Source organism: Triturus cristatus, chromosome 1_1 (genome assembly GCF_964204655.1).
Source record: "Triturus cristatus chromosome 1_1, aTriCri1.1, whole genome shotgun sequence".
Taxonomy (NCBI): domain Eukaryota; kingdom Metazoa; phylum Chordata; class Amphibia; order Caudata; family Salamandridae; genus Triturus; species Triturus cristatus.
Window position 1 is genome coordinate 1,269,019,563 of NC_140579.1, and position 23,475 is coordinate 1,269,043,037.

The 23,475-nt window shown below is 45.5% G+C and overlaps 1 protein-coding gene across 4 annotated transcripts in view; it reads right to left on the bottom strand.

The window, feature by feature from the left end:
* Window positions 1-23,475, bottom strand: part of LOC146871936 (DDB1- and CUL4-associated factor 7) — a 919,103-nt gene that overhangs the window by 180,872 nt on the left and 714,756 nt on the right. Inside the window, exon 7 of one of the 4 annotated variants that reach the window (XM_085652220.1) lies at window positions 19,820-19,903. The exons of 2 other annotated variants lie outside the window; for them this stretch is intronic. In XM_085652220.1, the coding sequence (XP_085508346.1) occupies window positions 19,820-19,903 (84 nt within the window). Of the gene's footprint in view, window positions 1-19,805; window positions 19,904-23,475 lie in introns of all 4 variants that reach the window. One more of the 4 variants, XM_085652234.1, reaches the window with a different exon arrangement.

The following is a 23,475-nucleotide window of genomic DNA, read 5'->3' on the forward strand; positions in this document are numbered from 1 at the left end:
CTAGGCTCACCTTTCCTTCTTTTACATAGCCTTGTGCATGCTCTCTTGGCCATTCACCCAATTGGCTTTTATGCAATAAGGCTCCAGGTTCCTGCAAAGAGTACAAATTGAAGCAACAGTGGTATCATATCGCTTTCTTACATTATTTGCAGCCATGCAGCATGGCTGAAACTCATTCTCCTAGCCAATATGTCTCAGAGGTGAAACATATTGGCTTTGTCAATGCTTGTTTTTTATTTGCAGCCAATTATCTGCTTCCAATAGGAAGTAACACGCTCAAACAGTTTTTGACATTCACTTTGCAGATAATATTAGTGCTTGCTCCCTAAATAGAAGAAATAGAAACCATTCAGTACAACCTGGGGGTACTTTCCAGTGCTAATGGATGAGCGATCTAATTTTTAAATAATCAGTGCTATTGCTTAAACGTCAACATTTGCAGATGTGGTCTTTTTTGCAGTGGTGTATAGGTCAAAATGTCACAGGAGGGTGTTTTGTCATCCCTCTCACATTTGAAGCAATTTGTTAAATGATATTCTTTAATCATTATTAGATGTTTAACTATGTAAAAAACGTTTAGGTACAAGGAAAACGCAAATATATATATATTTCTTAGACTTATGTACTTCAGAACTTCTTGGCATTTATGGAACATATGCTGAAAATAATATTTGGTTTAACGAGTTCTGTTTAGTTTGTATTTCTTTTACAAACGATAATTACAAAAAGAAACGGTTTAATAAAAAATCATAAACTTAAGGTGAATAAGGACCGCTAGATGAATTAGTGCCATTTGACATTGTAAATCATTTTATGCATTGCTTTATAGGTTAGAATTAAACACACACCTTACACTATTAAATAACAGGCCGTTCCCAGTTCTTGCATTCTCACAGCTGCACAAGCATCAAAGTAAGTTTTTTAGGTCTCGCTGGCGTTGCAGCGCGAAGTGCTGCCGCCAACGAGATTATTGTTGCCGTGTTTACTCCCAAGGGAGACAGACCTGGGCACGAGCCGATTCTGGTCTGGGCACGAGCCGATTCTGGTCTGTGAACGCGCTTCACAGTGGAACAGCTTGTGCGCGTTAATTCCAGTTGAGTGCTCGTCTCCGGAAGACGTGCTGCGCATTAATTATAGTTGAGTGCTCCAGCAGCCTGGGGCGCCTGTCGACATGCTGTGCTAATGATTACTGTGGGGTCTCATGCTATGATAATTATCACTTTCTGTGTTGTGATCGGGAGTAGGCGTATTACTGGCGCCACCGCCACGCCTTCATTAGTCATAAAAGCTGCATGGCAAGCGACAATTAGGGCGGCATGTTTTAGGACATTTTTAGCAATCACTTTGTTTACTTAGTGCTATTAGTGATATCTTTCGTGCATCCAATGCTCTATTTAAACGTGCAGCACTGAACATTTTCAAAGAAGGCGAATCAGCGACATTCATTGGAGACACAACCTATTTGAAGACGCTTGTTTTACTGGGATAAGTTCTGTGAACTGTTTAGTTTGTTTACTTTATTATAGTATAACTGGCAGGGTTGGCTAAATTATGCGAGAAAAGGAAAAATATGCAGGAGATGATGGTATGAGGCAAGTGTGGCAAATGTATAATTATGCGTACACCATTTAAAAGCAAGTTGCAAAATGTCCGGTGTTGGGCGAATGGGTTCACTGTGCTGTTGCGTCGCCTGTAGGTGTGGTTATGAGTGCATGTGACTAGCTGGCGACATGTCCTTGTACTGTTACTTGCCTTTGCACTTGTCAGATGCTAGCTGTCTCTGCGCCTGTCAGGTGCTAGCTGTCTCTGCGCCTGTCAGGTGCTAGCTGTCTCTGCGCCTGTCAGGTGCTAGCTGTCTCTGCGCCTGTCAGGTGCTAGCTGTCTCTGCACTTTGAGATGCTCTTTGCTTCTGCATTTGTGAAGGTTTGCTGGAAATTGAGATGTTGGCTGTGCCTACAGTTGTGAGATCCAGGCTTTGCAGCACTTGTGAGGTGCTTTCTAGGTCTGCACCTGCGAGATGCTGGTTGTCCTTGCACCCGTGAATCTCGGCTTTCAATTGACTTGTGAGAAGAGGGCTGTGTCTGCACCCGTGACATGCTGTGTCTACACCCGTGACTTGCTTTCTCTGCACCTGTAACATGCTAGCTGTGCGTGTGACATGTTGACTGTCCCTGTGAGAAGCTGGCGGCTGTGCTGGTGGAATGCTGGTTGTGCGTGTGACCTGTTGACTGGTTGCCCTTGCACGGTTGATGTTCTGCTGATATTAAGACTACACCTACAGTCCTGGCCTGGCTGAGGATTTCTGGGGTGCAGGAGTGGAGTGCGCTGTATGTGTGGTTGGGATACGGTACCGGGCAGGGGTGTGCATGGACTGGTGTGGAATCATGCATCACCTGACCTATTTCATTTCCAGGGGTCGAAGCCATAAAAGAGGTGGGTTTGAGCTGCGCTGGTGCTGGGCCAGGCCCCTGAGTTTCCACAGACCCGCCAAAGATATCATGGACTCTATATATATGTGCGGGAGCATGGAAGCACGTAGGACTAAAGCATCTTCTAGGCACATCCTGTCCCTGCGTCGGTGTGCGCACTGACCTGCCAACATGCGCAGATGTGTGCAAAAACGCCGTGTAATGCTTTAAAGGGTTTCAAACGCATGTTTTCTCTTATTTAAAATATATCACATACTGAGACTATGTTACGGCCATGTAGCTACAGTAACAAATACTTTGATGTGTTAAGATTGACAGGCGAGCAATACGCACAGCCTCAAATTATTTTTTTACACACTCGGCGACCAAATGTCACCCAAAAATGAAATGTGCACTCTGTTGTACCATAACTAAACACGTTAGTAACCTATTCAAAATAAGGAGCAATGCCTACGTAAGAAATGCCCAGTTTGAAACAAATTTTCGGTGCTTAATTCAGAGGGCCGGGAGTATAAATTCCTTCGTTTGCGGTCAGAATTTCGGATAACTGTTTAAAATAAAATAAACATACCTGCGAATATAACTGCCTGAGAGAATTCCTGATATGTCTCCACAGACTGGCTCACCGCTTTCACTGACTGGCCCTCCACCGCGTTACTGTTCCGGCATTATGTGTGTTTATTTGTATTCTGTGAGTGATGCCATTATGTCTTCGTGTCTCGGCTCTCGTCAATTACTGAATAAACAGAGCAGGGTTTGTGCATCCAATTATCCCTGCCCTTGCTTGATGCAGCCTGTCTTCGCCCTCCTATTGGAAGATTTCAGATGAGGGCTGGATCATTGCTAAACGTAGGCAAGGTAGGCTGTGAGACCACAGACAAATGTAACGTAAAGGCATGTGAGGAAAAAGTAAAAGCGCAAACTTTTCTTTCGCTTCGCTGCCTACAACTGCCAGCGACATGTGGTGTTCATGGTTTACAGCACCCCAACTCCTCCTATTAGCATTCTGCTTAGGGCTGTGCCTGCTGGCCTCACACCTTGTACGTCACCCCATTTATCTAGGCCTAAACAATCTGTAACACATGGAAGAACTGGTGACTCTCTTCGCATATTCTGCAGTCGGGCACCATCAATTAAGCGTTAAGCCGCTGCCGCACACTTCAATTGCTGAGCTGGGCAAGGGGAACTAACATTGGGCATCAGGATACCAGGTCTGGACTGATTAATGACCTCACCAGCGCCTGGATGACCTGCTGTGAGCCGCCATCCTCGAGGTTTGCATGGAGCGGGAGCAGAGGAGACCATGGTTGGCAATACGTTTCCAGAGTGCCTCACAAATGTGAATATCCCACAGTCCAGAGATTCCAGCACTGTTTGAGCAGCAGCAAAGTGTGTGAAAACAGGGCCCGATTCACATACAGACATTACAAGCCATGCAGAGAGCCAATGCCAGGAGGTTAGTGGATTATTTTCCAGTGGTAATCTAACAGCTCAGAGTAGCTCACATCGTCAGATGACTTAGGGGTTGGTCACTTGGTTGGCAGTGATATAGAGCTCTTAAGAGTCCCATATTCATGTGTGCGTGACGCATTTAGTTCAGAATGTACATGTGCATTCTGGTATTTGTATGCCAGTTGATTTCTATCAAGAAAACAGGATTACAAGTTTGTAAATGTGGCACAGTGTAACACACACTCTAAGAGGCTGCTGTTTGCTGTACATGTTGGCATTTGTACTGGGTATGGGTATGTGTAGATATACCAGGATGAGCTCTGTGGAAGTGCCGTAAAGAGTGCCAGTGTATATTCACATAACTAATAGGGACATTTAAATTCTACAGTTAAGTGACAGATTGGGTTATGGGTTAGTACAACCCCAATTGACAAATGTAGTTCCCCTATAGATGTGTCCTGTGCTCGTGTAGTCCTACTAACGTTCTGCATGTATGCACCACAGAAACAGGTGTCTTATCTCCTCCTCACCAGTCAAAGATGTGTCAATCACAAGTAACACTGAAGTCAGAACCAGGTAAATCACTCCGTTAGGCTAATTATTGTTTTGTTTCCGGTACAGTTTAAGTTTTGTGAAACGAAGGTGCAGGGTTTCAAGGCCTCAGTGTACAATGTTTACTCTCCGTGTGATTTCACATGCTCTGCTGATGGAGCCTTTCAGATTGTGTAAACAGCTTTGCCAGTTTTGTCTGTGTTAGTTTTAAAGACCTTCATTAGTTTTAATGTTCATGGCTTGTTTCTCCATGCCAACTGGGTCTCTGGCATTAATGCAAGCACTCTGTAATGAAGTCTATAGAGTACTAGACCACAGTTCACAGTACAGGTATTTGGTTTCTGCTCAGGCATTGTCGTTTTTGAGAGATATTATACCTTTCCCTTGTTCACAGAACTTATGTTTTAATTTATGTTGCTGTTGTCCTATAATTGGACTGCTATAATCCACGTGGTGATTCTAAAGCAGTAGTATTCTTTTGATTTTAGCTGTTTTTGATTTGCCCATATGGGGGATGGACATGACAAATAATGCAATTTGATGGTGCCAGGAATGTACCTGGGTGGACAATTGGAAGAAATGGCAGAAGAAAAACTTTAGAGCACCGGGACTTCTTTTTTTAACAAATTAAGCACTGATTATACTGCATTATATCAGGGTTCTGTTGATTCCAATTTGCCATTAGAGCCGTCCAAGGGACTTCATTCTGTCTGTATCTGAATTAAAATGCAAACAAACAATGTAAAGTCCGCTGATCTTTTCATCATTTCGGTTTAAGGAGGTGTTGCTAAATATGACAGAGGGCAAACACATGGATACTTTCGTGTTCATGCAAAAGAAAAGAGTAAAACGTGCTAATTAATAGTTAACAAAAACAACAAAATTTGTATGATTATGAACAAACTGAGGGAAAAGTGGAGTGATGGTGAAGGATATCCCGGCGCGAAAACCCGAAGTGCAGGAGCGTGAAGCCGGTCGTGGAGCAGAACTTCTGCCTTCTGCTGGAAGCCCGCGCCCGCTGAGTGCGTGGCAAAGAGCAGCAGTGTTGACACGGGACTCCCATACCGGAGGGTGTGCCCTGCGGTGGCGGCAGACGTGGCGGCTGAGGCCGCCGATGCAAGTGCAGGGAAGCCCCGAGTGTGTGCCAGGTGATGCGGCGGAGATACTAGGGGAGTCGCGACAAAAGATCCAGGTGAGTGGGTCTTAGAGAGGGGGGGGCGTTGTGGCTGTGTGTGTGGCTGTATGCCTGCGTGAGAGAGATAGGGGGTTGTGGCTGTGTCTGTATGTGTGTGCCTGCATGCGAGTGTGGCTGTGTGTGTGTGTGCGTGATTGCGAGAGGCTGACTTGCTGTGAATGTGGGACAGGAGATGTGCACAGCGCAGGGCTGTACGTGCGTGCACATACGCTGAAATCTCAGACAGCCCGGCGCGTGCCCACCCCCTGTCTCACATTCCCAGGAAGTGCGTAACAAAAGATGCTTCGCTGGACGCAGTACTTCGGACTGCTTACACCAGCTCGACCTAAAAACAATTTGCTTTTACATAGTTAACTTTCACGGGGGAGAAGTGAGCACTTTGAAACTGCTCCATGGTGGTCATTCTTTCTCTCCCTTTAGTTCTGGTGCTGGTTGGTAGGGCAATGCCCCCTACGCTCCTTAATACCAGCCGCCACTAACATTATTTCATATACATGTTGTATTATAATGCTTTCACAAGAGGAAGAATGGTTACCATTTACTGTATACTTCTTTATAATGTATGCTCTAATAATAGCACATGTTATGTTTTCAATCTATGCTATATTGTAATACTTCTGATTACGTTGCAGGACACAATGACTTGCGATTTATTCAAATTGTGAATACAAGACTTTCTTGCAAGCATCGTTTTACGTACTGCTACATCTGCATACTGGCGAGTGTAACGTCTATAATTTCGCCTGCTGCCGACAATGCTTACTGCCAAATTTACTATGCCCATCGTGTACTGCAAAATACCATCTGCTAGTGTTATCTCTAATTTGTCGTGCTGCTGACAATGCTTACTGCTAAAAGTTCTCATTTATTGTATACTTCAAAAGAACAAGTTACTTACCTTCGGTAACGCTTTTTCTGGTGGATACAGTATCTGCCTGTGGATTCCTCACCTTGTGACTATCCCCTGCGCCAGCAACATTAGGAAACTTTTGTAGCAGTCCACGCCGATGGGGTCGAAGACGACGTCACAGAGACACGGCTCCGCTCGCGACTCCGCTGACGTCACCGGCTCCATAAGAAGACCTCGTCGGCGTGATGTCAGTTCCGCCCCTTTTTTCCGTGCCTTCGAGGCACACGGACAGACTGACAGCAATATATATATATACATAGTATACACAGTACACAATATGCATATCAACACACTCAGTGTGGAAAATAAATAACAAAGCACAAGAATTAACATAATGCTTTTGACAGTGATAAACACACTTGAAACCCATCAATAGAATTACAGGCATAGAAATACCGGTATAGAAGGATGGACAACGGGGAGGCAGGTGGGTCAGTGAGGAATCCACAGGCAGATACTGTATCCACCAGAAAAAGCGTTACCGAAGGTAAGTAACTTGTTCTTCTGATGGATACATCTGCCAGTGGATTCCTCACCTTGTGAATAGATTCCACAGCAGTCCCCACTCCCGGAGGAGGGTGTCCACCCTTCTATACCAGAAAGTCCTGAAGGACGGATCGCGCAAAGTGTCCGTCCCTCCTCACCTCGGTGTCTAAGCAATAACGCTTTGCGAAGGTGTGGAGGGAGGCCCAAGTTGCCGCCCTACAAATATCCTCCACTGGAACACCTCTAGCTAAGGCAGATGTGGAAGACTTTGCTCTGGTAGAATGAGCCCTCAAACCCTCCAGAGGCTCCTTACCAGCTAGGGAGTAGCATATCTTGATGCACAAGACAATCCACCTGGAAAGGGTGCGCTTGTGCACCGCTCGACCTTTCCTGCAGCCAGCAAAGCCCACGAAGAGCTGGTCATCAACTCTGATGTCCTTTGTCCTGTCCAGGTAAAAGCTCACCGCCCTCTTAGGGTCCAAGCGGTGAAGTCTCTCCTCCTCCTTGGAAGGGTGAGGGGGAGGATAGAAAGAAGGAAGGGTAATGGACTGCCCCAGATGGAAGGGAGTTACCACCTTAGGCAAAAACGCAGCCCTGGTCCTAAGTACCATTCGTTCAGCATGCACAGTCAAGAATGGGGGTTTTGAACTTAGAGCTTGAAGCTCACTTACCCTCCTTGCCGAGGTGATTGCAATGAAGAATACCGTCTTAAAGGACAACAGCCTCAAGGGACACTTGTGTAAGGGCTCGAAGGGAGAATCCATAAGATAAGTTAATACAAGGTTTAAGTCCCATTGAGGCATAACAAAAGGAGACGGAGGAAACTTGTTTGTAAGGCCCTTTATAAAACGAAGAACAATAGGTGATTTGAATAATGACGGCTGATCCGGCAAACAAAGGAAAGCCGACAAGTATCCTTTCACAGTAGCCACAGCAAAGCCTTGCTGAGCCAGAGAAAGAGCAAACTGTAGAATGTTAGACAGACGAGCCTTCAAGGGATCAATGGACCTCTCTCCGCACCAAAGCACAAATTTAGACCACCTATATGAGTATATAGATTTGGTGGAGTGTCGCCTGGCCGATAAAATAACATCCACCACATCTGGTGGGAGAGAGAAAGAATTCAGGTTGCCCCGTTCAATCTCCAGGCATGAAGGTGTAAGCTCTGGAGGTGGGGGTGTAGAACCCGCCCCTCCGAATGCGAGAGGAGGTCTGCCCTCAGCGGGAGACGGAGCGGAGGGCACGAGGAGAGGTGGAGAAGATCTGTGTACCACACCCTTCTTGGCCAATCCGGGGCGACCAATATAACTTGGGCCCGGTCTTGGCGAATCTTCCTCAGAACCCGAGGAATCAAGGGTATGGGAGGAAACGCGTAAAGGAGTCGTGAACCCCAACTCAACTGAAACGCGTCCCCCAACGCTCCCTGCATCGGATACTGGAGACTGCAGAAAGACGGGCAGTGAGCATTCTCTTGAGTGGCGAATAGGTCCAGCCGAGGAGTCCCCCACGTCCGAAAGACGTGACGAACTACCTCTGGATGAAGCCTCCACTCGTGGTCGGCGGAGAACTGCCGACTGAGACTGTCTGCACGAACGTTCAGAACCCCGGCCAGATGATTTGCCATTAGAAAAATCTGATGGACCTGAGCCCAGGACCATAGACGCAGGGCCTCTCTGCAGAGACAAAGAGACCCCACTCCTCCCTGTTTGTTTATATACCACATCGCGGTCATGTTGTCCGTCAGGACTTGAACAGACTGACCGCGAAGGGAAGGAAGGAAGGCCTTGAGTGCCAAACGTATCGCCCGCAATTCCAGAAGGTTGATGTGAAGCAACCTTTCTTCTGGAGACCAAAGACCCTTGATCTCCAGATCCCCCAGATGAGCACCCCACCCTAAGGTGGATGCATCCGTTACCACTGTTGTCACCGATGGAGGTAGATGGAAGGGCTTTCCTTGGGACAGATTGCCCTCCACGCTCCACCAAGATAGATCCGCTGCAGCTTCTCTGGAGATCCTCACAGACTCCCTGAGATCCCCTTTGTGCTGATACCACTGCTTGCGGAGGCACCACTGGAGCGCCCTCATGTGCTAGCGTGCATGGTTGACCAACAGGATGCAGGAAGCGAACAGACCGAGCAGGCGAAGGACCTTCAGAACTGGAACGACTGCTCCGCTGTAAAATAAAGGAATCATTTCCTGTATGTCGAGAATCCTTTGAGGAGGAGGGAATGCTCGACACACAGTAGTGTTCAGTACCGCACCTATGAACAGGTTGCGCTGAGAGGGCACCAGGTGAGATTTGGGTACGTTTATCTAAAAACCCAATTTGTACAACAGCCGAGTTGTATCCTGCAGATGACGCAGCACCTTCTCTGGCGACTCCGCTTTTATCAGCCAGTCGTCCAAAGAAGGGAAAACTGAAATCCCCGTCCTTCTGAGATGGGCTGCCACCACTGCCATCACCTTCGTGAAGACTCGAAGTGCTGAAGTAAGACCAAACAGTAGGACCGCAAACTGATAATGTTGCGACCCTACCGTGAAACGGAGATACTTTCTGTGCGACTTCAGGCTGGGGATGTGAAAATATGCATCCTGCAAGTCGAGCGACACCATCCAGTCCTCCTGATTCAGCGCCTGAAGAACCTGCGCAAGGGTGAGCATCTTGAACTTCTCCTGTTTCAGGTAAAAGTTCAAAATTCTGAGGTCCAATATCGGACGTAACCTGCCGTCCTTTTTCGGAATCAGGAAATACCGGGAGTAGCATCCCTGACCCCTTTCCTGCTCTGGAACCACCTCTATCGCACCTTTCTGAAACAACTTCAGGACTTCCTCCTGCAGGAGAAGACGGTGGTCCTCCGAGCAAGCCCCTTGGCAAGGAGGGTAATTTGGAGGGAATTCCCGAAAGGGAAGGACGTACCCATTTTCTACAAGATCTAGAACCCAGAGATCTGTAGTTACAGATTCCCAATCTTGTAGAAAATGGGTAAGCCGGCCCCCCACAGGACCAGCATGATCCGGAATGTCGAATCTAGGGCTGCTTTGCAGTGGTGGGAGGGGCTGAGGAGGAGGAAGAGGAGGAAGAGAGCTGACGGCCACGTGTGCGACCCCTAATTCTTCCTCTGTAACCTCTCGACGAGGAACCTTGCTGCTGCTGGGACGGTCTATAGGAGCGAAAAGTCGCCTTTCCAAAGCCCCTATATCTTTTAAAAGAACCTCTCGGCTGGGATTGAAGGCCCAACGACCTAGCCGTAGCCTTACTCTCCTTGAAGCGTTCGAGAGCAGTATCCGCCTCCTTCCCGAACAAGCCAGACCCATCAAAAGGCAAGTCTAATAAGGTCGACGAGGAAAATTCAGAGGACTTTAGCCATGCACCCCTCCTGGTGGCAACAGAAGACCCCATGACTTTGGCAACTGAGTCTGCCGTGTCCAGTCCACTCTGAATGACTTGTCGAGCAGCCGCCTGGGCATCAGTCAGAACTTCATTGAAGCCAGCCCTATCCTCCTCCGACAGCTTTGGCGCTATCTTCTTTGCCGAATCCATTAGCGCATGGATATAGCGCCCCAATAAACACGTCGCATTCGTGGACTTGAGAGCCATGCTGGCTGATGAAAAGACCTTTTTGGCCGATTGGTCCACCTTTTTGGCCTCTCTGTCTCCTGGAACCTGAGGAAAGGCCCCCTTTGACCTTCCCGAACAAGCCGCCTGGACCACCAAGCTCTCAGGCGAAGGGTGCGAAGTTAGAAATTCAGGATCCCCTGGAGCCACTCTATATCTCCTTGCGACTGCCCTGGAGACCGCAGGAGCTGAAAAAGGCTTGCGCCATACCTCCAGCACAGGTTCCATAATAGCCTCATTAAAGGGTAACAAAGGCTCCGAGACCGCTGTAGGTGAATGCAGCACCTCAGTAAGTAAATTAGACCTGAACTCTGTGGACGGCAACTGTAGGTCCAACAACTCTGCAGCTTTTCTGATGACCGCATGATACGGCGCTGCATCTTTAGAGGGCTCATCTGATGGTGGAGTGATTTCCCACTCTGGAGACAAATCAAGTCCACTTGCCTCCTTCAGTTCTTCAAACACCTCATCAGATTCGACTAACTCTCCCTCTTCAGCCTCTTCCAACAGAAAGCGTCTCTCATCCACCACTCTCTGTGCTTCCCTTCTGGAACGAATCCGCACCAGCGGCGTCGGCGGCGCCGTGTTCGAATCCGACGGCGCCGGCAGCGGCGTCGAACGCGGATTTGCTGGAGCAGCCGGCGTCGAACTAAGTCGAGTCGGCGCCGGTGAAGAGAGAAGCGGCGTCGAAGTTCTCGGCGCCGGTAGCTGCCAAGACGGCGTCGCCGGAAAGAATGGCATGAACGGAGCTTGAGGGTAGACCTGCGGCACTCCCAAATTGAAAGCCATCGGACCCACAGGTGCACCAGAGGTATACATGGCCCTTGAAAACACCCCGTACATGGCATTAAGATAATGCGAGGGGTCTTGTCCTGGACCAGGAAATGCAGGATACTGGTCAGGCAGCACCGGACTCGGGCCTGGTGGCGCCGACGGTGGTACAAGCGGCGTCACAGTCTCACCCGGAGCCTGAAGACCCTCACCCGGGGCCGGAGATGGAGCCGGAGGATCAGCTGGAGCCGGAGATGGAACCGGCGTCGGGGATGATACCGGCACCGGAGATTCAGCCGGAGTCGGCGAAGTCACCGGAGAAGAAGGAGCTGGAGGTGAAGCCGGGACCGGAGAAGGAGACACTGACTCTCTCCGACGTCGAGTAGGCGACTTCGACTTCGGAGCCGAACCTTTGTTGGAGTGATGTGAAGAATGCCTCCTCTTTTTCTTATGCTTCTTACTTTTCGAAGCATGCCCCGAAGTCGACTTGGACGCCGACCTCGACCTGGATCCAGACCTCCTCCTTCCTCTTTTTTTCTTCTTCTTCATCCGAGCGATGAAGAGCTTCGCTTCTCTCTCCTTGAGAGCCTTCAAGCTCATCTTGTGGCAGCTGGAACAACCACCCACATCGTGGTCGGATGAAAGACTCCAAACACAGTCCTCGTGTGGGTCGGTAATAGACATGTGCTTGCCACATTCTCGACAGGGCTTGAAACCCGACTTCCTTGTCGACATCTTCGAAGAAATTTTCAGAAAATACACAAAGTAACAGGTAAAGCTACTAGTAACGATTCCCGAAATCCGTTGGCGTCGTCGGAGTGGAAAAAAGGGAACTGACGTCATCACGCCGGTGACGTCAGCGGAGTCGCGAGCGGACCCGTGTCTCTGTGACGTCATCTTCGACCCCATCGGCGTGGACTGCTACAAAAGTTTCCAAATGTTGCTGGCGCAGGGGATATTCATAAGGTGAGGAATCCACTGGCAGATGTATCCATCAGAACAAGAACTGCTACTGCCGTCTCTAATTTCCCTGCTACTCGCAATGCTTACTGCCAAAATTGCCCTTGTTTTTTTTAAGTAACAAACTCGTTTGTTTTCAAATTCCGTTCTTGCATTACACTAATGATCGCTTTCAGCTCATTGCCTTTCCAAATGTTGAAATTGCAGCCCAGGCGTGTTTCTAGTGGCTGGGGGAAGGGAGCGGTTTTCCTTCAGTGCAGGCCTCCACCTTTGACTTTGACCTGTTTCCTGCCTTAGAAAGGCAAAACAAAAGCCGTGATTTGCATTCGTTAACACCTCTTCAGGTAGGAGACCTGGAAACCATTGTGTTGTTAATCCAGTGCTGTCTGCGCTGCTGTTCAGAGAAGGGTGGAGGCCTTCATTCTAACATTTTGAGAACAACTACTTTGCAGGGTCTTGTCTTAACTCTGCGTGAAATGCAAGGTCTGATTTCCCGTCCATGTTGTAATGGTGATGAGGGGAACATAAGAAATGCGAGTAGCCGAAATGCATTTTCTTATATTTTCGGTACATTTACTTGAAAGAGGAGGTGGAAACTACTTCATTTCTCTTATTCTGAAGGGGAAATATATAACAATTAAAATGCCATTTGTATCTTTAATTGTGCAGTAAGACCGAACCGTAACAATCACTGTTAAAAACCTATTTTGCTTAGTACAGGGCAAGGTGCATGCAGACTGGGCCCTCTTTACGGCCCCTCAGCAATGTCAAATTTGAGGTACTTCAAAAAGACCACTATTTCACTGCCGCGATAGAGGGACATGTTTTATTGCACTACTAAAATGATTTGTGAAGAATGTGATTGTCGCATTAATGAAACACTGGTTAACCCTTTAAGTAAGAGATTCATTTTAAAAGATCTGGAAAAAATGGTTGGCATTTGGTGAAAACTGTTTAGATGGAACAGTAGTGATTCAATGCCTCAAAAGCACATATTGGGAAAGAAGCACGTTGAAATATAGGTATTTTTTTCAAATTATATAGCACAAATTAATACTAAAGGCTATTTTGCACTTAAAGGATTCCATGCTAAACGAAGGTTGCATTTCCCTGGTAGAGTGGTACAATAGGTAATTGCACTTCCCTGAGACCTGCCATCAGAGCTTTTCATGCCTCTGAGGTCAATGGTGGATGTTTTATCATAATGTAATGACTGCACTTATCACAAGACTTGCTAGGTTTATTATGTGCTGTATCTAAATAAATACGTATATTAAATATTATTACCATTAAAACGCCCTTCGCTCCTGGGGAATAGTAGATATTCAATTTTCTGAAAGGCAAGTTGCCATAATGGTGCATTTATACCTCACACATGTACTTTGTGACAATACACACAAGGCACCGTCTTACAGTGCCAACTTTTCTTTGTTTGTTGCAGTTTATATATATATATATATATATATATGGTACAATTATGGACCAACCAAATAGCTTTGGAGTTTATATATCGAAAAGGTTTTCTCTAACTTATCGCACACACATCGAACAGGTATACCATCGCAGCAGTGGTGGAAGAGTCACTCAGTAATGCAACAGGTAAAATACGGACAATAGTAGTACCAACTTCCTTTCACACATAGAGGACGTACAGCATGGACATAAGTAGTGAAAGCTTGAATGTACACAAAATAGATACCAGAACTAGGACGTTTTTCCTCAAGCGGAAAGAGTACAAACTTCCCTAATGCACACACATCAGGCAGAGAGCATGAAGCAGCCCAGTAAGCGTCCCACACCCATACACACAGCATTTACATCATGGTAAGCAGAAGTGCAAGCTTTCCTAACCCACATTCAGATTAAGCACAAACAGCAGCAGCACACGTTTTCCTCAGGAAAAAATGCAACACGTGTTGCAGCAGTTCAAGCTTATTCACTACACAATAGAAGCACATTAGAGATGTAAGGCGGTGCTTCCCCAACATTTAAGAACCATAACCCAATTTTCAGAATGACAAACTTTCGCAACTGACGAAACATTAATGCTTATGAGGTCACTTGATTTTTTTTATGTAACTAAAGTATTGGGTCGTAGCGCACTTTACACAGACAGCATCTTTTCCATAGAAATGTTCAATAAATTTGCACAGACACAGCGGCTTATTTATGAGCCCCTGCGTCACTTTTGCTCCGCCGTTGCTTCATTTTTTGTGATGCAGCGGCGGTGTAAATAATGTGCAATGTTGCGCCATATTTACGAAGTGACGCATCTAGGCAGATGTGCACTACATTATAGCTGTGTCAGGTATAATGTATGCAGGGTGGGCGTTCCTCCACAAGAAAGGGTGGTAGGAGCGAAAGATTTCACTGCGCCACTTCTAGGACGCCAATGCTTCAATATCTTGCCTCATGACAGGCGTAAGTGTGACGCAGACCCTTTCACATGTTAAAGAAACATTGCTGGAGTTGCATCACGCTTCCCACACAACGAAATGGATTAAGCCCGTTTTTCAGTAATTAGACAAGCTGAACTTTCAGGAAGGTCTGTGTATTTTAAAATCGGACGCAAGAGCTGTTTTTGTTGCGCAGTTCATAAGTTTCTAGTCCACAGGTGGGGTATCAGGACAAAAAGGCAGGGAGGTTACACAGCACGTAGTGGAGTGGCCACTGGCATCTAAACGGTCTATTCCATCATGCACTATATAGGGGAAACAATATCACAAACTGTCGGTCAACAAGCAAGGAGGTCTTCTTGTTGTACAAATTACCACCAAAGCGATTTTGGGCTGTTTTACTATTGTGTACATATGTGTACATATGATTCTTCTTAATTCCAGTGATGTTTTGAATGTCATTTAGTGGAGAGGTGTGGCTCACTGGTTAGAGGCGGCAGATCCGTAAGCAGAGAATCGGCCAGGGACCAGGGTTCAATTCCCGACGCGGCAGGGTCGTGGACCAGGGTCAAAACGGACTCTCGCCTCGGTACCTACTCTAACCAGGAACACACTCGGCAACTCTGGGCATTAAGCTTGCCTCATCTCTACAACGGCCCCCCACAGACGCCGGGGATGCCTGGTTTCACCTTGGAGATACCCAGAAAGGGACCATCTCACAGGGATAGCCAGGACGGGTTCCCCAGCGGTCTATAGTGCCGGGACACTTCCGAGTAGCTGTGCGCTGAATAAATTAAAATAACATAACATAACATTTAAAAACAAAGAAATATGAATTTTTACTTGTACGAAAGTGTTCTTAACATGAATGGTTTTATCTAGACTGCTGTATGTGATACTTTTGAAGGCCTTTTGCCAAAATAAAGTAATTTGAAAGGTATACAAGTGTGGCACTCTTCTACTACGTACTTTGCTATGGGGTTGGTATGGAATAATCCAATTCTTCTCTTCATGGAATTGCATTTCATAATACATGTAAGATATAGTTATGTGGGAGTAGCTGGTTCAACATATGTGAAGTCATTTCACTTCAGTTGACATATCTTAGGCGATTTCGCATGGAAACCACCCTTACACCCTCCCCCTCTCAACCTCTTTGTGATACCCTGAACTCCTACTTTTTGGACAAAATTGCGACAATCAGGGCCAATATTCCTCCCCCTTCCCCCTCTTTCCGAGTCCCTCCTTGTCCCCCGATAGACGCCCGCCTTCACTCATTCCCTCCTTTAACAGAAGATTCTTTCCTTTCCCTCCTCCCTCTGGTCAAATCTGGCTCCCCTCACGACCCTTGTCCTGCTCATATTCTTGCTCATGTCTTCACCAACTGTCCGCTACTCCCCCTCACCTTTCTTAACAGTTCCTTGGCCCAAGGCGTGGTCACCCCCGCTCTCAAATCTGCCATAATCCTGCCCATTCTAAAAAAACCTGGATCAGATCTTTCCGTCCCTGCTAACTACCGCCCCATCTCCCTCCTCCCCTTCCTAGGGAAAGTCCTGGAGCGGCATGTCACCAAAGCACTATCTTCCTACGTGGAAGCAAACCGAATCCTGGCGCCCCGTCAGGCCGGCTTTCGACCGGCTCACTCCACCGAGTCGGTCGTGCTCTCTGTACTGGACAACCTTAGAGAGGGAATGGACACTGGCATCCCCCAGGCCCTGGTGCTACTCGATCTCTCGGCCGCATTCGACACGGTAGATCACTCCATCTTACTCTCCCGTGTCGGAGCGGCGGGGATCGGAGGCACCGCTTTGGTCTGGCTGTCCTCCTTTCTAAGCGGACGCACCCAGGCAGTTCGCCTGGGGGACTTCTGGGCTGAACCACGGAAGGTAGTGTGCGGGGTCCCCCAGGGCTCCTCCCTTTCCCCCCTACTGTTTAATTTGTATATAGCCCCCCTCATCTTTGCTCTTCAACAGATGGAGGTCTCCGTATACAATTATGCGGATGACCTCCAGCTCATTTTTTCTCTGTCTCACTCCCCTGACTCCAAATCCAAATTCCAATCCACCATGCTTTTCATCCGGGACTGGATGAATCACAACCACCTGAAACTAAATCCAGATAAGACAGAGCTTGTTCTGACAGGTGGTTGCTCCAGTCCCTGGTCCCCCCGCTTCTGGCCCTCCTCACTTGGTCCTCCCCCACCCCCTACCTCCTCCGTCAAAACCCTGGGCATAAAAATCAATGATCAACTCACTATGCACTCCCAGGTGAGCTCGGTGGTTTCCTCCTCTTTTCTATCCCTCCGCACTATCCGTAAAGTCTCCCGCTTCTTCTCCTTCACAGCCCTGAAACTTATTGTACTGGCCATGGTCATCTCCCGCTTGGATTATGCCAACGCTCTTTACCATGGCATGCCAGCCTATAGCGTACGTCGTCTCCAGCTGGTCCAAAACCAAGCGGCCCGCTTGGTATACAACCTGACGAAATCCCATCACGCCACTCCCCTTTTGAAATCCCTGCACTGGCTCCCTGTGCGCGAACGCTCCCTTTTTAAGGTGGGCTGTCTCGCCTTTCAGGCCCAGCGAGGCAGGTCCCCTGCTTTTATTTCCTCGGAGATCATACCTTATGTCCCCCCAGGGAACTTCGCTCCTCTTCTCACCACCTACTCACAGTTCCTCGCTTCCGTCGTAAGAAATGGGGAGGGTCTAAATTCTCCACCCTCGCCCCTGTGTTCTGGAACTCCCTTCCGATGCAACTCAGAACTTCCAATCAATACCAGCCCTTTCGAAAGGCCTTAAAAACCTTTCTTTTTTCCAAAGCATTCCCCTCATAAATTCTCCTCATTTTCTCTCCCCGCTCCATGACCTCAGAGACTCTGCCTACTGTAGCGCCATGAAACCTTTGGGTGTACGTGCGCTGTATAAATATTTTAAAATTCAAAATTCAAATCAAATAATGATGCAACTGTCACTGGCGAAAGGTACAGAGTACAAGGGACCTTTTGTGCCTTTGCCCACTTTGCTTGTGAGGTAGTTGCTATTGATTGCATCCATGTGACACTTCAGCTATTTAACCAAACATCACTACTTTTCTACAACTGACACACATGGCATCTCAAAGTGTAAGCTGTCTGCGATGTCAGGAGCTTCTTATCTGTACATGACATGTACCTTCAGTCAGTCACCTTTTACCTCTCAGCAATATGGTTTGTTGCTACTAATTTTAGTGGCATGTGGCTCATTGGTGAGTAAGAACATCTTGCACTGGGGCTAAAAGTGCATTTGGGGTATGGCAATTCAAACATATTCACTCATTACTCACTATAACACAATAGGCACACATTAACCTGACAGTCACTGCATGTACATAGATATGCGTGATCTATTATATATAGAATATAACCCAGTTGTAGCTGTTGCCAAGTATGTCAGTTCTGCAAAAAATAAGGCATACCAAACCCAAAACAGGTAAACTGTTTTTGTTTTGTGCAGAATACAGATCCATCACGCTTGCGCATCTCCATGCAATGTTGCTATCAATGTATTGATTTCAGATGTTGCTTTGAAGTTATCAATGATATATAGAACATGTCTTGAGTGATGTAATATGGGAGGTCATAAGCCCTGCATTTCAAGGGTGTGAGTTAGATACTTATGTTAAATATAACTGGTGAATTTAGGTGTTTTTTAATTTGAAATATTATGGTTTAAACCGTCAGTTTCACCCAACTATGCCGTCACTTTAGCCTTTGTTTTTTCTGTGAATTTTTTATGTTTGTTTCTACTGCAAAGTAAGATAATGTTACCATACCTTATTACTACATAATTGTAACTTTTTTTTAGGTAATTTTCTGTTTTTTTTATATTTAAACATAAAGTACGAGTTTATTACTGTACTTAACTATGCCAATCTCCTTTGGTGTCCTCAGGAACGTCATCAATTATGTAATTACATGTGCGGTCATAAGCAGTGCAAGGTGGGGTGCAGTTAAATCAAGTGCTTCAAACTACAACTGGCGGATTTCAGTGTTTTCTTTCAGTTTAAAATGGTATTTTTAATTAGAAGTTTCATTTAACTATAGTGTCACTTTGTCCTTTGGTTTTCAGTGATGTGGTTGCATATGTGTGTATATATCTTTTTGACATTTTCTCAAGATAAAAAAGAAGGGTGGGCTTCATTCTTCTTTTGTGGGCGAAACATGTAAAATATTGAACGTGCCCTAACAGCTAGGGAGGTCGACCTCGGAGCTGGGGAACCAGGTTCGAGTCTTGACAGGGACGCTCAACATTCTGTGATTCTGGCCAAACCACATAATCTTCCCGTGCCTAACAGAATTGAATGTGTCTGTCTGTAATGTAACTAGTGCTCATGTAAAGTGCTCTGATACCTTCGGGTCGAGTTTGCGCAAAATAAAACTCTGCAAAAAAAAAAAATTTGAACAAGAACAGCACCCACCTGCCTGCCACTGGTACAGAGGTGGTACACCCTCCTCCCTGCACACGGACCCACTAATAAAGATATATATATATTTTTATTTAAACCAGACTTTAGCCTCCTGCTACGTGGCACAAAGTAAATGGCACAGCAGTGACTTAATCTCCACCTCACATTCACAGAAAACCAGGACAAGAAATGGCATTTCAGCCTTTGCCTTAAATATGTGTATGTATGTATATAAATATATAAACAAACCACCCGAGTATCAGTCCGGAGAACACGTCGATCAGGGTGGGGCCGGAAGAGGCAGAGGCAAACCCACATGGATGTCACGCAAGAAGAGGAATCAGAAACGCCAGTAAAAGAAACCAACCTAACTATTGTCAATCTCACTCCGAAAATATTAACAAACCATGAAATCAAGGTATTAACTTTAGGGCTAACGTTCTGCCCTACTAGTAAACTGGAGTTTACACAGATGAGGATTGACCTGTATAATTTTGTACGGAAACTGAAGCTACACAAATATTTCAAGACAAGACCAGTATCAACCAGAACTACTATGGCGGGAGAAAGAATCACGATAACTGATACACTTACCTGCAATGACTTACCAGGAGTTGAACTTCTGCAGAATCTTAACACAGGGGCACCCACCCAATCAAGTATCACTGAAGATATGGCGCAAAGGGCAGTAGCTGTGGGTATCGAACAACAATCAGAAGTAAGTCCTTTTAAATCAAAATCGACGTTTGTACCACAGTTACCGTTTGATGCCATAGATGTATTTTCGGACACAATGGTCAAGGACCTGTTGAAATTCAGGTGTAACACTCGAAGGCGTAAGAATTGTGATAATTTGACCAAAGAGGAGAAGCAAGCTCTCGATGGTCTATTACGTGATACATCTATCATAATAAAGCCTTCTGATAAAGGCGGAAACATAGTGTTACAAACCAGAGACTACTATTGCAGTGAAGCCTTGAGACAGTTGTCAGACAGCAACTATTATGTAAAATCTACCCGGGAAATCTATCAAGAAAGTGTAAAGAGCTATGAGACTTTGATCAGAAAATGGTATGATGGACAGATGTTGGAGACTGATGAATATCTATTTTTAAGAAACACTACTCCTGTGGTGGCAACCTTTTATCACATACCAAAAATTCATAAAGACAATGTGAAACCACCAGGCAGACCAATCGTGTCTTCCCAAGGAAGCTTAACAGAACACATGTCCATGTTTATTGACTATTTTCTGTTTTCATTTGTGTCACATCTTGATTCTTATGTGAAAGACACTAAAGACTTCCTGAGCAAGCTAAACACTTTAATTTGGGATGCCAATTACAAACTTATGGTATTGGACATTACCAGTTTATACACGTGTATAAAACATGAAGACGGTATTAAAGCTTGCCAATTCTTCCTTAACAAAAGATCATTGAGATTTGCAGCGCATAATTCTATGCTAATAGAATTTACCAACTTCTGCCTCTCGAACAATATTTTTGTCTTTGAGGATCAATTTTTCAAACAGGTCTCAGGCACGGCGATGGGCACCTGTTTCGCCCCCAGCTATGCCAACTTGTTTGTAGGCTGGTGGGAGGGGCAGGTGCCCAGAACCTATGAGAGAGGAAACATCAAGGGTGAGGTCAAAGCATGGTATCGATATATCGATGACCTGTTTATTGTCTGGGAAGGCACAGTAGAATCAGCTAGAGGTTATATAGAAATTTTAAACAACAATGACCTCAACTTGCACTTCTCGGGTACAGTGAGTCCAGTGGCAGTGGACTATCTGGACCTGAAAGTGTTCGTTTCCGCAGGCAAGCTGGAAACTGCTCTTTACCGCAAAAGTACAGCGGGCAATTCCATTCTTTTTGCAACCAGCAATCATCCGTCGAAATTAATCCAGAGCATTCCATATGGAGAGCTCTTGAGATTAAAACGGAATAGCTCCAGATCTTGTGATTTTGAGGCTGCTGCAAAAGACTGTATATCTAGATTTTGTGTAAGGGGCTATGATAAGACACATCTGGAAAAGACATTAGCCAAGGTCAGGGGGATCCCTAGACAGCGGTTACTGGAGGAAAAGAGTGGAACTAGCAAAAGTGCAGGGTCAGTTGACTCCCAAGAAGCCAAGTTCAGAATCATTACCACGTACTCTGCAGAAGCCAATTTTTTGAAACGAATGTTAAAGAAAAATTGGCATATTCTCAAAAGTGACACCATCATGGGGGAAGATATTCCAAACTACCCCATGATAACCTTCAAAAAGGCGAGGTCACTTAAGGATAGGCTAGTTAGTAGTCATCTAGTAAAACAACCTACTATGCAGGGCACTTTGAAACATATGCAGGGTTTCTTTCCCTGTGGCAAGTGCAAGGCCTGCTCAAATAGCAAGAGGGTTTTGACATACACAGTGCCCTATGTAAATTTGAAAAGACCTATCCTCAAGTTTCTAACCTGTAGCACCTCTTACGCAGTCTATTGCCTTGTCTGCCCGTGTGGATTGTTGTATATAGGCAGCACCATTCATTCATTAAAGATTCGAATATTGGAGCACAGGAGAGCAATATTGAAGAGTGACGCCTCATATCCAGTAGCAAGGCACTATGATGACAAACATCCCAACAGTAAGAACTTTTTACAGTTATTTGGCCTTGACTATATTCCAGATAACATCAGAGGAGGTGATCGTCTCAAAAAGCTACGTAGGTTAGAATCACGCTACATTATAGACTTACAAACTAAGTTCCCTCGTGGCTTGAATAGTAATGAGGAATTATCGGTACACTTGGGATCCTAGTTAAGAGCTGTTTATGGTAACAATGATATCAATGTAAATATGTGGATTGTGGTAGTGCAATGACCACTATGGTGAGCTTTTAACATTGCCTTTTCAATTACCTCTCTGCTTTTGTTGAATATAGTTGGACAGTAAGGCCGATAAACGGCTTGATTGATTGCCATGCCGATACACGGCTTGATTTTGTGTAGTAGAGTAGGTGCCACAAAGCGTAAGCCGATACACGGCTTTATGAACTAATACTTACGTAGAATTGATGTTCAAAATATTGCTGTGCTGGTTTATCAAGTTTGTTGATTTTGACAATTTTGACAATTGTGATTAATTTGTACTTAACCAGTATGTATATGTATATGTTTATCTATTCATATACTTGATTTCGAACACATTACAAAATGGCGCCGTATTATCTATGTACATTTACGCTGTCCTCTTTCTATGTTTAAATGCATGATGCATTGAGAGATTTAAATAATGGCGTTTTACGGTGTGCTGTGAACACCGAGGAAGGCAGATCGCCGAAACGCGTCTGTTCTGGGAATAAAGTCCCGTTGACACGCTACCCGTGAGTGCTTAATTCTTTACTACTAGGGAATTTTTGAGCGAGAATGTTATGCGGCAGGCACCGCCGCACTTACAGCACCCGACCGTGAGTGACTCGGATGAAGGTGCGAAGGGAGCAGTAATATATATATATATATATATATATACATACATACACACACATACATACATATAAACGCGTCTCTCTGATGTCGTGGGAGACCCAGGAAAATAAAGGTGCCGTATTCCAGCAGCTTTGTGTACGTGCCTTCTTCTGAGGAAGCAGGACTGGATGTATGTATATATTTATATATATATATATATTCACTGAAAAAAAACATAGGTTTCAGAGACGTTATAGTTAGAAATTAGCATTTAAAAAACCTTAGAAATTCACAGAAAAAACCATAGGTTTCAGGGGTGTTATAGTTAGCTGCCCATTTCACTCGTACAAAACCATAGAAATTCCTCCGTTATAGTTAGTTCTGCTAACTATAACTCACGCGCCCGCAATGCACTGCTGATGATGTCACATATTGCATCATTCATGACATGGTCAGTGACATCACTGATGACATCACTGATGACACCTCAAATGACATCACTGATGACATCACTGATGACATCATCCACTGAATGTGGTTTAGTTTGAAATTTAAATATGTATTATATATATACCAATCTGTATTGAAGATTGAGTTGATATATAACTGTCTGGATGGAGGATTTAGTAGCTGTCTGACTGTCTTTTTAAGTGAGTAATTAAAAGTGTCTCACTTAATACATGGATTAGTAACTAAACTATGTGAATGTGTGCAGCACTGTCTCTGTTGTTGTATAACATGCTGCCTCAGTTGGTAACTAACTACATGAGTGTGTATATTAGTTATTGATTAGTTGGGTGAGTATTTGTAT